At 39.0% G+C, this 12907-nt stretch overlaps 1 protein-coding gene across 13 annotated transcripts in view; it reads right to left on the bottom strand.

The window, feature by feature from the left end:
- Positions 1–12907, bottom strand: part of EPB41 (erythrocyte membrane protein band 4.1) — a 225452-nt gene that overhangs the window by 67628 nt on the left and 144917 nt on the right. For all 13 annotated transcript variants that reach the window (XM_030805656.1, XM_030805657.1, XM_030805644.1 and 10 more), the window contains exons 8-11: positions 12564–12651; positions 9818–9970; positions 7153–7250; positions 4098–4270 (exon numbers count right to left, since the gene is read on the bottom strand). In XM_030805656.1, coding sequence (XP_030661516.1) covers positions 4098–4270; positions 7153–7250; positions 9818–9970; positions 12564–12651 — 512 coding nt within the window. The remainder of the gene's footprint in view (positions 1–4097; positions 4271–7152; positions 7251–9817; positions 9971–12563; positions 12652–12907) is intronic.

The raw sequence follows: 12907 nt of genomic DNA, 5'->3' as shown, positions 1-12907 counted from the left end.
TAAAACCTGACCACAACATTACAAAAATGGAAAATTATAGGCCTCTCTTATGAAAATAGTTGTAGAAATCCTAAAACGATAAAAAAGAAAAGCATATTACGACCAATTTGAACTTACTCCAAAAATTCTTAGGTCATTTAAAAATTGAAAGTAAAAATAATATGCCATATTAACATAAAAAGGAGAAAAGTCATTTTATTATATCTGATGAAGTAAAAAGCATTTGATAAAAGTAACACTAATTCACAATTAAAATGTGTAGGAAACTAGAACGAAAACTTCCTTATATGATAAAGAAAATACCATATAAAGAAGCTTGATGAAATACTGAAGCTTTCGCCCTAAAATTGCGAAAGATGACAGTTATTAACGCTTGTATTCAGCATTACATTGGATGTTCTAGCCAGCAACAGAGCAATTAAAGAAATTAAAAATGCGAGATGGAAAGGAAGAAATACAACAATCATTATTTTCAGTTGACGTTGAGTACACAATAATGTATACCCCAAATAAATCTAAAATACTCCTTAATTTCCCCCATCCTCAGATAGTCTATATCCCTTATCCTGTTTTATTTTCTGCACAGCATTCATCACCAACTGAAATTATTTTGTTTTACTCTTCTGTTTCCAGGGACAGAATGTAAGCTCCATGAAGGCAGAGACTATGTTTATGTGTTCACAGCTGTATCTCTAGTGACTGGAATACCACCTGGCCCATAGGAAAAATTGTTGAACAAAGTAATAAATATGCACCTGAAAGAACATGAGTTTTGGAGTTAAACCAACCTGAATTTCACTCTTAGCACTTCCATTTACCAGATGTCACGTCTTAAGAAAAGTTATTTAATCTCCAAGCCTAGTTCATAGTGTTTTCATGAAGATTAAGACAAAGCATGCAACATGCCTTGTATTGTTACTATTAAAACAGCCCCTCAGGAGAGTAGAAAAACACCAAAACAAAAAAAAGGTAGGGGGTGTCATGTCTGTAATCTCAGCACTTTGGGAGGCTGAGGCAGGCAGATTACTTGAGGTCAGGAGTTCAAGACCAGCATGGCCAACATGGTGAAACCCCATCTCTACTAAAAATACAAAAATTAGCCAGGTGTGGTGGCGCATGCCTGTAATCCCAGCTACTTGGGAGGCTGAGGTATGAGAATCACTTGAATCTTGGAGGCGGAGGTTGCAGTGAGCTGAGACAGTGCCACTGCACTCCAGCTTGGGCGACAGTGAGGCTCTGTCTCAAAAAAACAAAACAAAACAAAAAAACAAAAAAGCATGACTCACAGCATGTAAGCACAAAAGTCCTACTGCTTAGGTGATCTTTTTTCCAAATGTGGCTGACCCCTTCCTGATTCCTCTAAATTAAGGATATATGCTCTCATAATGCCTTGCTTCTTCCACTATGATGAATATTATAATATCCTCCATTAGGTTAAGAATTGAATGAGGGCAAGGACTCTCACTATAGTATCTCTTGCACCCAGCACAAGAGATGGCTACACTATGAAACCCAGAGGAACACTGTAAAAATGATCTTTTCACATTCTATCATAAAATTTCCTCACATCATGAAAGAAATACTTGCTCAATTAGTAGGGAACTTCCAAATGGTGACTATGGCTGCTGTACAACAGTCTACATATCTCATGATGAGGGTCTGCATACATCAACAAACCAGAATATAGTAGAATGGTTCCAGATGATACAAATGTTACAGCCAGAAAAACAGTACCTTAATGATAGCTAACATTTTGTGGGGGGAACTTATTAAGTGCCAGGCATCGTGCTAAGTACCATACATACGCCACCTCATTTATTCCTCATGAAAACTCTTTGAGGTAGTATGATACTATCATCATCTCCATTTCACAAATGATAAAACTGAGGCACAGAGAAACGAAGTAATTTGCCTAGGAACACAGCTCATAAATGCTAGGGTTGATATTGGAATCAGGTCTGTCTGATTCCAGAACCCAAATCCTTAACCTATTCTATTAATAGATGGTTCTATTAAGATTAAACAATTAGTAAGATCCCTTTCATTTTACCACTGAGCTTTTTTTTTTTTTTTTGAGATGGAGTCCCACTCTGCACACTACATATGCACATAACAACATGTACCTTGCTTTTACAGTAGATAGCATAGGGTTGTACACTGGTAACAAATAATAAAGGTAATCAATAATACCCTATTTGGGTTATTGCCTTCTGAACTTATATCTTTTATTTTAGTTTATTTTATTTTGAAACAGAGTCTCACTCTGTCGCCCAGGCTGGAGTACAGTGGCACAATCTTGGCTCACTGCAACCTCTGCCTCCCAGGTTGAAGCGATTCTCATGCCTCAGCCTCCTGTGTAGCTGGGATTACAGGCGTGCACACCATGCCCAGCTGATTTTTGTATTTTTACTAGAGACAGGGTTTCACCATGTCAGCCAGGCTGATCTCGAACTCCTGGCCTCATGTGATCCATCCACCTTGGCCTCCCAAAGTACTGCGATTACAGGTGTGAGCCACTGCACCCAGCCTGAATTTTTATTTATTAGCCACTCTTTTTTTAGTGACATAAGGAACTGAATGTAGCTTATTACCTCATTTCAGTAATGGTCTCAAATGCTAACTTAGAAGATCCTCCCACAATGTATCAATTCAGAGATCTTCTGTCAGTATATACAATCACGAAATTTGTGTATTTCCTCCCTATTTTATTTAAACAACATTTGGAGACTCCAACAATGGGGTACTGGAGTTTCCTATCAATAATTGCCACGTGGCAAACTTCTTTTTAAATTATTCTTGTATGGCTGGACGTGGTGGCTCATACCTGTAATCTCAGCACTTTGGGAGGCCGAGGTGGGTAGATAACCTGAGGTCAGGAGTTTGAGACCAGCCTGGCGAACATAGTGAAACCCTGTCTCTACTAAAAATACAAAAATTAGCCAGGAATGGTGGCACGCACCTGTAATCACAGCTACTCGGGAGGCTGAGGCAGGAGAATCACTTGAATCTCGGTAGGCAGAGGTTGCAGTGAGCTGAGGTTGCGTCACTGCACTCCAGCCTGGGCCACAGAGTGGGACTTCGTCTCAAAAAATAAAAAAATTTAAAAAAAAAGATTGTTGTATTAAGGCAGACCCTTTTCCTCTTTTCTACTATAGAAAATAGCTATTATTTATTTATTTATTTTTTAGAGACAGAGTCTCACTTTGTGGCCTAGGCTGGAGTACAGAGGTGCAATCATAGGTCACTGCAGCCTCTACCTCCTGGGCTCAAGCTATCCTCCTGCCTCAGCCTCCTGTGTTACCAGGACCACAGAAAAATATAATAGCTATTTTTTTTTTTTTTTTTTTTTTTGAGACGGAGTCTCGCTCTGTCGCCCAGGCTGGAGTGCAGTGGCGCAATCTCGGCTCACTGCAAGCTCCGCCTCCCGGGTTCACGCCATTCTCCTGCCTCAGCCTCTCCAAGTAGCTGGGACTACAGGCGCCCGCCACCACGCCCGGCTAATTTTTTGTATTTTTAGTAGAGACGGGGTTTCACCGTGGTCTCGATCTCCTGACCTCGTGATCCGCCCGACTCAGCCTCCCAAAGTGCTGGGATTACAAGCATGAGCCACCGCGCCCGGCCTCAATTTTCCTTTTCTTAAGATGGTTCTATTAAGATTAGACAATTAGTAAGATCGCTTTCATTTTACCACTGAGCTTCTTCTTTTTTTTTGAAACGGAGTCCCACTCTGTCAGCCAGGCTGAAGTGCAACGGTGTGATCTCGGCTCATTGCAATCTCCACCTCCTGGGTTCAAGCAATTCTCCTGTCTTAGCCTCCCAAGTAGCTAGGATTACAGGCATACGCCTCCACGCCTGGCTAATTTTTTGTAATTTTAGTAGAGATGGGGTTTCACTGTGTTGCCCAGGCTGGTCTCAAACTCCTGAGCTCAGGCAATCCACCTGCCCTGGCCTCCCAAAGTGCTAGGATTACAGGTGTAAGCCACCGCACCAGGCCCAACCCTGAGCTTCTTTAATTTGGTTCTCTTATAGATACTGTATTTCCTTTATCTTTCCAAATGAATTATGATCACAAGAAATCATTAATATTCAATACAAACCTCCATCGAGGCTCCGGGATGCCCGTTTACTTGCTGTACGCTCAAAGTGTGGGGCAGGCCTGTCAATTAGAGCACTAGCTTGCCTGGTCTGAGCTTGAGTTCGGCCACTGTATCGAAATTTGGATCCTAGCGCAAGAAATTTGCTTTTGGGAATGGTGTCTGTAGATGTCAATCTGGGGGGAAAATCATAATAGTCATATTATTATATATTCATCTTATTATTCTAAAACTGTAAAATTAAAAACAAAATCAAGAATAAAAAAGTTTCACAATTCTCAAGGTTTCCATATAGTTACTAAGAAATTTTCAATCAAGTAATCATTATTTTAGTTCTTTGTCATTTCTCAAAGCAACCAGTATAATTTAGTTGGGACCTATATTAATTTTATTTATAGCTCTAGAGAAAGGGCCTCACAGTTTTCAAAATGTTTTTACAGCACTGCAGCATTTTTACTACGTCCTTGTAATGTTCTCCCCATTTTATAGATATAGGAAACCGAACCTCAAAAAAGAAGTTACTTAAGGTCAGACAGCTGTTAGGGTACTGGGCAGTAACAAAGTCGAAGCCCAGAGCTCTTTTTCCACTTTCCTAGAATGACAGTTTTGTCAAATGCACTCCAAACTCAATTAATGCCTGGTAATCTATTTAAGAGGTTATTTGGTATATTTTTAAACTCAGTTGGGAACCCCATCTTTTTCCTATATGGTACTCTATGTACTCTTTGTACCATACTGAATTAAAACAATCTATTTCTATGCTGGTCTCCCCTATAAGACTGAATTCTCTAGGAGTAAAGAACAAAGACCATAGCTTATTCATCTTTGTGTTTTTGCATCTGGCATAGTGCGTGGCATAAATATGATACCCAATAAATGTCTATTGAATAAGTACATAAATTACTACATCAAATACTACCAAAAAGAGAGTATTTTTCCCTTTGAGGTAATTAATTTCAATTCAGCAAACATATACTTTCTTTTATGTAAGGGAGCATTACATTTAAAGGTATCGTCTTATTTTGATGCAATGGATTTAAATATGCCATCCTACAAGTAAGTAGACTGGCTGCAGCTGAAATCTATACCACAGTTATTAGACATTCAAAAATCACTTTTTTACTCCTCCTTGCTCTTTTTAAAAAATTCTACCTTTGTGGTTTGATTTTAAAGAAGGAGGAATGATGAAAGCATAAACAAATGTGTTAATGCCAATAATTAAGATTCTTTAATTGGATGTAAAATGTACCCTCGTTTTATTTTGAAATAATTGAAATATTAATTTCCTTGAGTTTTCTTCTCATTGACTGTGCTATAGTGCTATTATATGAAAATATAAATAGAAGGAAAAGATATCAGGATTATCTCTCTCTTTAAGAATCAAGTTTATTTATGAATGAAATGACGTGAGGCCTGGGATTTGCTTCAAAATAATCTCGGAAGTAGGGGGAAGGAGTGGATAGGGATATAGATGAAACAAGATTGGCTTTGGGGTGATAATTATTGAAGCTGGGTGATAAGTACAAGGGGATTTTATTGTACTGTTGCTACATACGAAATTTTCCATAATAAAGAAACGTTCTTAAAAAGGCAAACTGGGCCGCGCGCAGTGGCTCACGCCTGTAATCCCAGCACTTTGAGAGGCCAAGGCGAGTGGATCACTTGAGGTCAGGAGTTCGACACCAGCCTGGTCAACGTAGTGAAACTCCATCTCTACTAAAAATACAAAAAATAGCCAGGCGTGGTGTTGGGCATCTGTAATCCCAGCTACTTGGGAGGCTGAGGCAGGAGAATCACTGGAATCCAGGAGCAGTGAGCCAGGATCACAGACTGCACTCCAGCCTGGCAACAGAGCAAGACTCTGTCACAAACAAACAGCAGAGGAAATACTTTCTTCTGTCTTCTGATTATCGGGTACTATTGGGCTTCAAATATGATTCTGTGTGCTCCCTTTCTGGGTTTCATTAGAGCTAAGCTAACAATCAGCTTCAAGGCTGGCCAGGCACGGTGGCTCACACCTGTAATCCCAGCACTTTGAAAGGCCGAAGTGGGCGGATCACGAGGTCAGGAGATCGAGATCATCCTGGCTAACACGGTGAAACCTCGTCTCTACTAAAAATACAAAAACAAAAACTAGCTAGGTGTGTGGTGGTGTGCACCTGTAATCCCAGCTGCTCAGGAAGCTGAGGCAGGAGAACTGCTTGAACCCAGGAGTAGGAGGTTGCAGTGAGCTGAGATCCGCCACTGCACTCCAGCCTGGGCGACAGAGCGAGACTCTCTCGGAAAAAAAAAAAAAAAAATCAGCTTCACATCTTTAACCTTATAGTATAAAAGCTCCACAAAAAGTAGTTAAGCATTGCTTAGAGAAATTCCATGTAGAAAAAAAAATAAACAAAAACAAAAAAATAAAAATTCCATCCGGGCATGGTGGCTCACGCCTGTAATCCCAGCACATTGGGAGGCCAAGGCGAGTGGATCACCTGAGGTCAGGAGTTTGAGACCACCCTGACCAACATAGTGAAACCCCGTCTCTATTAAAAATACAAAAAATTAGCTGGGCATGTTGGCGGGCGCCTGTATTCCCAGCTACTCAGGAGGCTGAGGCAGGAGAATCACTTGAACCTGGGAGGCGGAGGTTGCAGTGAGCCGAGATTGTGCCACTGCACTTCAGCCTGGGCAACAAGAGCGAAACTCCGTCTCAAAAAAAAAAAAAAAAAAAAAAAAAAATTCCACGTGGAGGTAAGTGAGGGTAACTCCCCTTAATCGGACTGACTTTAGCTACAATTAGTGCAATCCCAGAGTCCCTAGTAAATACAGATTCCCATTCCTTACTCCTCTCTTCCTTCTACCATACACAGATAGGTGCTTTGGAAATGTTGAGGCATACTTTTCAACCCAAAGGGAGAGAAATGGATTCATTTTGTCTTGCTTAAGATGATCTCATCTGAGCTAAATAAAAGAGTGCCAGTCATACAATGAAAGGAATTTTAATAGCAGGCTTAAAATAGAAACGTTATAAATAATTTATCCTTGAAAAATACTGAAGTGAGAATAATACCTGAAAAATGTGTGATGTTCTACACAGACTTTCCATAATTTCTTAGCCGCTCGGTAACTGGGGAGTTTGAATCCGATGGTACTTTCATACTGCTCTTGCTACAAAAACACAAATAAACATGGGACATGAAGTATTACATGTGATACAGTACCAGATGACAGTGATACAGTACCAGAGAAATATGGTGCCACAGAAGAGGCCATTGTTACCAATTTAAGGACATAAAATGTCATTTGGAATTTTTTCCTACTTAAAGAAATTCACTCACTGAGGGTGGCTTTTTCCAAAGCAAGAAAGCCAGGGAATGCATCTAAGATTTTTTTTTTTTTTTCCAGAAAACACACACACATTCATTATACATTTTTCTGAGACACAATTAAGTCACCTCTTGATTGTCCAGACACTGCTTTTCCTTAGTCACTATCTGCATTTGGGACACTGTTCAATGAATAGAGAATGGGATATTGACCAAGTCCTCCAATCAATCAATATTATTATGCAATAGAAATTAGTAATAGGAGCTAAAGATTTTAGTTCAAGCCAGATTTTTAAATCAATTTTTTAAATTGACATAAAAATTGTACATACTTATCATCTACAACATGTTGTTTTGAAATATGTAGACACACCAGGCGCGGTGGCTCACGCCTGTAATCCCAGCACTTTGGGAGGCTGAGGTGGGCGGATCACAAGGTCAGGAGTTCAAGACGAGCCTGACCAACATGGTGAAACCTCATTTCTACTAAAAATACAAAAAAATTAGCCGGGCATGGTGGCACGCGCCTGTAATCCCAGCTACTCAGGAAGCTGAGGTAGGAGAATCACTTGAACCTGGGAGGTGGAGGTTGCGGTAAGCTGAGATCACGCCACTGCACTCCAGCCTGGGTGACAGAGTGAGACTCCCTCTTCTAAAAATAAAATAAAATAAAATAATAAAAATAAAAAAATAAACCCAAGAAATATGTATATATTGTGAAATGGCTAAATTGAGCTGATTAACATATGTATTACCTGACATACTTATTATTTTTTTGTGGTGAGAAAACTTAAAATCTAGTCTCTTAGCAATTTTTCAAGAGAACAATACATTGTTATTAACGATAGTCACCATGTTGTACAATAGATCTCTTCAACTTATTCCTCAGATTCTTGAATCATTAAATATTTCTTTTTTCCTTTGATTGATCATTAATTTATCTAGATTCCTCTTACACTGAAGTAAACCATATTCTGCCAGGGTTGCTAGAAACACTGTCCTGCTGACCTCTTGCCTCTTTGTTTCCACTTTAAGCATATTTTATAAGATGGAAAGGAAACTGACATTTATTTTGAGTGCCTACTATTGCCAGTAACACTATGATTAGATAGTATCATCTATATTTTTACACATGAAGGAACTGAGGTCAGAGAAGTTATTTGCTCAGTCTGACAGCTATGAAATGACAGAACCAGATTTTTACCCTCTTCACCATACCATGCCACTGCTAAATCATCTACTGCTGCCACAATACTGTTTCTCAAAATCCTGTTGTTCCTGATTGCCTTCTTAAATAAGAATTCTACATTTTTAGAAGCTAAGGACTTCCCATTATCATATTAATGTGTGTGAGGGATGAGATTTTAATTTGCTGTTATATTCCTAGTCCCTAGAATAGTGTCCAACACAGGAAAGCTCTCAATAAATAATTGTTGATTGAATAGCTCTTGAATTTGAAATTTTAAGGGAAGACACTGATTGCTCTGTGCTAGGCATAGGTAAATAATTATGGTACAAAATAAATGCTTCTATGGTAATCTCTATCCAAGATTTTTAAGGTTCCACATCCAGAATTTACAGGCACAAATAATGAGCCATTATTCACCAGCAGATGGTGATATATACACAAAAAAGCCACCTTAGGTTAGTATCATTTCCTATAAAGAACTTACACAGCTGTCATCTCATTTGATCTTCAAATAACTATGATGGAGAAGGTATTATCCTGCTTAAATGATAAGGAAGCTGAGCCTTAGATTTGTCCAGGTCTTTTGTTTAGTATGTGGCAGAAAAGAAGTCAGAACTTTTTAAAAAACTTTAATTCCTACTTAAACAATTTTACGCTATTCCATAATGGTTCTTTAATACAAAAGTTAAATTTGGCCAGCATTAGTATATCCCAAAACCAACTAATAAATGAATTAACTGGTACAAAGTTGAACATCCAACTCTATTAAAAATCTAGAACTTGGCCCTAGAACTCACTCTCAGTAACCACGAGAAGCTATGCATACAAATAAATTTTAATTATATGAGGTAAGAGATTGGTGATGCCAAACATGAGTAATTTATCCCCATAAATAATTTTAAAATCTCATGCTACTCAATTTAAAAATATTTTTCCATTAAGTTTTTGCTTGGAGTAAACAAGGAACAAATGTATCAGTCCAAGTTTAACTTTTTGCAATGGTATATATTCACTTACAAAAAGTGAAGTGTCCAGAAGACCAGTAGTAAGGAAAAGAAGTAGCATCACAGGACTGATCAACTTAGAAAATGGAATTATCAGCCCTTGAATAGTTAACTATAGAGAGACTTCTCAGATGACTTAATAAGGAAAATGGAAATGTAGATATTTCAGATACAGACTGTGTCTGGTTTGGGTGGAAGGAAATACAAATTCTGTACCTCTCCAGGCCGAATCTTGATGAAAAAGCTGCTACGTTTATAAGAAATCTTCAGCACTTTGGGCCAAGGGAAGCGGTTAATTCTCAGCTTATCTTTGTAAACCAGAAGGCCACTAGAGCAGACACCTAGGATGATATCTACTCCTTCCAAGTCCTGAAAAAGAAAAATGTTAGTATTTCAGTCTGGAGCAAAGTACTCAATACACTGTTGACTATTACTAGATAATCTGAAGATAACAACCAAAAACAGTTACAAAACATACAACGAAAAATAAAGCTCAGCCTAACAGTTATAATTTATGGACCTATTATGTTTAAATCAGCAGTCATGACTTCCTGGAGAGTAGGGCTTACAGCTATGTATACTACCAAATAGACATGCACAATTATTAATATAATTCTTGTTTTTTTATGATAAAGTGTTAACAGCTTCAGAAATCATGTTAAATGTAGGAGTTGACTCTGTTCCTATATAAACTCAGCATAAGACAATCTTAGGTTCTTAAAATTGATGTTAAGTATATTAAATTAAAAATATGATCCCTAAGTCAAGAAGTTACATTAAGGCACAATGAAATCATATTTATATGCCTCTTTATTAAAGACAACTTTAAAAAATTAAATATGTAATATTAATCATCTATGTCTGTAATTCAAAGAAGATAAATTTCACCTAAGTTAGTCCCTACAGCTAACAGTTTGTTTAGCTAAGTAATCAAAACACAAAGTTAAATGCTTCTTGACTACTCTTTCCCCCAAAATGAGTATAGAGAAATATATTAGTGCCTACACGTGTTATAACAGAGAAGTAGGAATTACATACAGTTCCAATTCAGTGACTATGTAACTGAGAATTTCCCAGAAGATGCCCTCTTAAATTTTTAAAGCTTGTGGGTATAACTACATTTCACTTTGGAGAAACAATTTGCTTTACAATATTTGGGAAAGGAACATGCTGCCTGACTCCATCAATACCTGAATTGACACCAGCTCCCAGCAGGAATTGTGAAGCAAAATCTAACCATTTCAGTTTTAGAAACATACCTAATCTGATGTACTCATCTTCCTACAATATACTTTAGAGATTCATAGAAGTTGTAGTACCCAGCCCAAAATAATCCAGAACTTTTTTTTTTTTTTTTTAAGACAGAGTCTCAACTGTCACCCACGCTGGAGTGCAGTGGTGCAATCTAGGCTCACTGCAGCCTCTACCTCCTGGGCTCAAGCAATCCTCACACCTCAGCCTCCTGAGTAGCTGGGACCACCAAAGGCACGTGCCACCATGCCTGACTAATTTTTTGTCTTTTCTGTGGAGACGGGGTTTCACCACGTTCCCCAGTCTGGTCTTGAACTCCTGAGCTTGAGCGATTGGCCGCCTCAGCCTCCCAAATTGTTGGGATTACAGGTGTGAGCCACCACGCCTGGCACTGAACCTCCCCAGCAACTTTAGTAGCTGAAAATGAGAGAAGTCAGGAGACTTTCCTTAAGGATTCATTCTGTTAGGTTGTATTAGGTAGAACTAGGATTAAAGCTCAAGTTTCCAGGGCCCTACCCAAGTGGTTTTTGAATGAGCCGCTGTAGTTCATTCAGTGTGCATCAGAACAACCTGGAGAACTTATTAAAATGGATTGCTGAGCTCCATCCCCAGAGAGTCTAACTCAGCAGGCCTGGGATGGGGCCTGAAATGTGCATTTCTAACAAGTTCCTAGGTGATGTTAAATGTTGCTGGCTCAGACACCATACTTTGAGAACCACTACTCTAGGCCAGTGGTTCTCAGATTCAGGCATGAATCAGAATCATTTGGGTGCTCATTAAACCAGGAGATTCTAGAACCTCTCCTCCAAATTAATTCCATACATCTGAGAGAAGCTCGGGGATCTACATATTTAATGAACATCCTCGGTGATTCGATGTAGGTGATGCTGGCTGTGAAACAGGCCTTGTTGCCCACTACTCTATATTTTCAAATGTTACTGAATGTTAGGAAAAGCAATTTCTTTTTCTCTAGGGGTTATCTTTTGATCTTAACAGTAGCTTGGATATGAAACTTTATTCTGAGGATAGAATTGCTATGGGGCAAATTCAATTGATACAGTTGACTGATTTAACTGATACACTTACAATGCTAACAAGAGGCTGGGCACGGTGGCTCACGCCTGTAATCCCAGCACTTTGGGAGGCCGAGGCAGGCGGATCACGAGGTCAGGAGATCAAGACCACGGTGAAACCCCGTCGCTACTAAAAATACAAAAATTAGCCGGGCGTGGTGGCGGGCGCCTGTAGTCCCAGCTACTCGGGAGGCTGAGGCAGGAGAATGGCATGAACTCGGGAGGCAGAGCTTGCAGTGAGCCGAGATCATGCCACTGCACTCCAGCCTGGGTGACAGAGCAAGGCTCCATCTCAAAAAAGAAAAAAAAAAATGCTAACAAGAACTACTATTTCTCTTTTTCTTTTTTTTGAGACGGGGTCTTGCTCTGTCACCAGGGCTGGAGTGCAGTGGCACAATCATGGCTCACTGTACGCTCGATCTCCTGGACTCAAGTGATCCTCCCGCCTCAGCCTCCCCAGTAGCTGGGACTACAGGCATGAGCTGCTGTGCCCAGTCTACTATCTCTTTTGAATGTTTTAAAATACCCCAGATGTTGTTAAGAAGTATTATATGACAAAGATGTGATACATACATAACAGACATGTATCATATAATGTCTTCCACATGCATATTAATAAAGGGCAAAGTTATCATTACCTTTGCTTTATGAAGATCAACTCCATACATAGACAACTTTTTGGCATTCTCAAGAAACTCCAAGTCAGCCTGAGCTGGAGTCATGGACCTTTGATAGAATAAAAACATAAAATTCTTTCAGTGTTACAGCGTCATCACTTACAGTAACATTTATATATTCACATACCACTATATTAAGATACATTTCCTAGTCCTGAAAGTAGGTTATTATGGAACAGAACTCATCGCTGCCTGTATCTAAATAATTAAAATATACCTTAGAAAAAGACAACGTGAGCAAACAAAAAGTCACCAAAAAACTACAAAAAAGAATTTTTTTTAATCCTACTAAACAATTTCCTTAA

The sequence above is a fragment of the Nomascus leucogenys genome, chromosome 24 (genome assembly GCF_006542625.1).
Source record: "Nomascus leucogenys isolate Asia chromosome 24, Asia_NLE_v1, whole genome shotgun sequence".
Classification (NCBI taxonomy): Eukaryota; Metazoa; Chordata; class Mammalia; order Primates; family Hylobatidae; genus Nomascus; species Nomascus leucogenys.
Note: the sequence above shows the minus strand (reverse complement) of the source record. Positions and strands in the feature narration are given on the sequence as shown.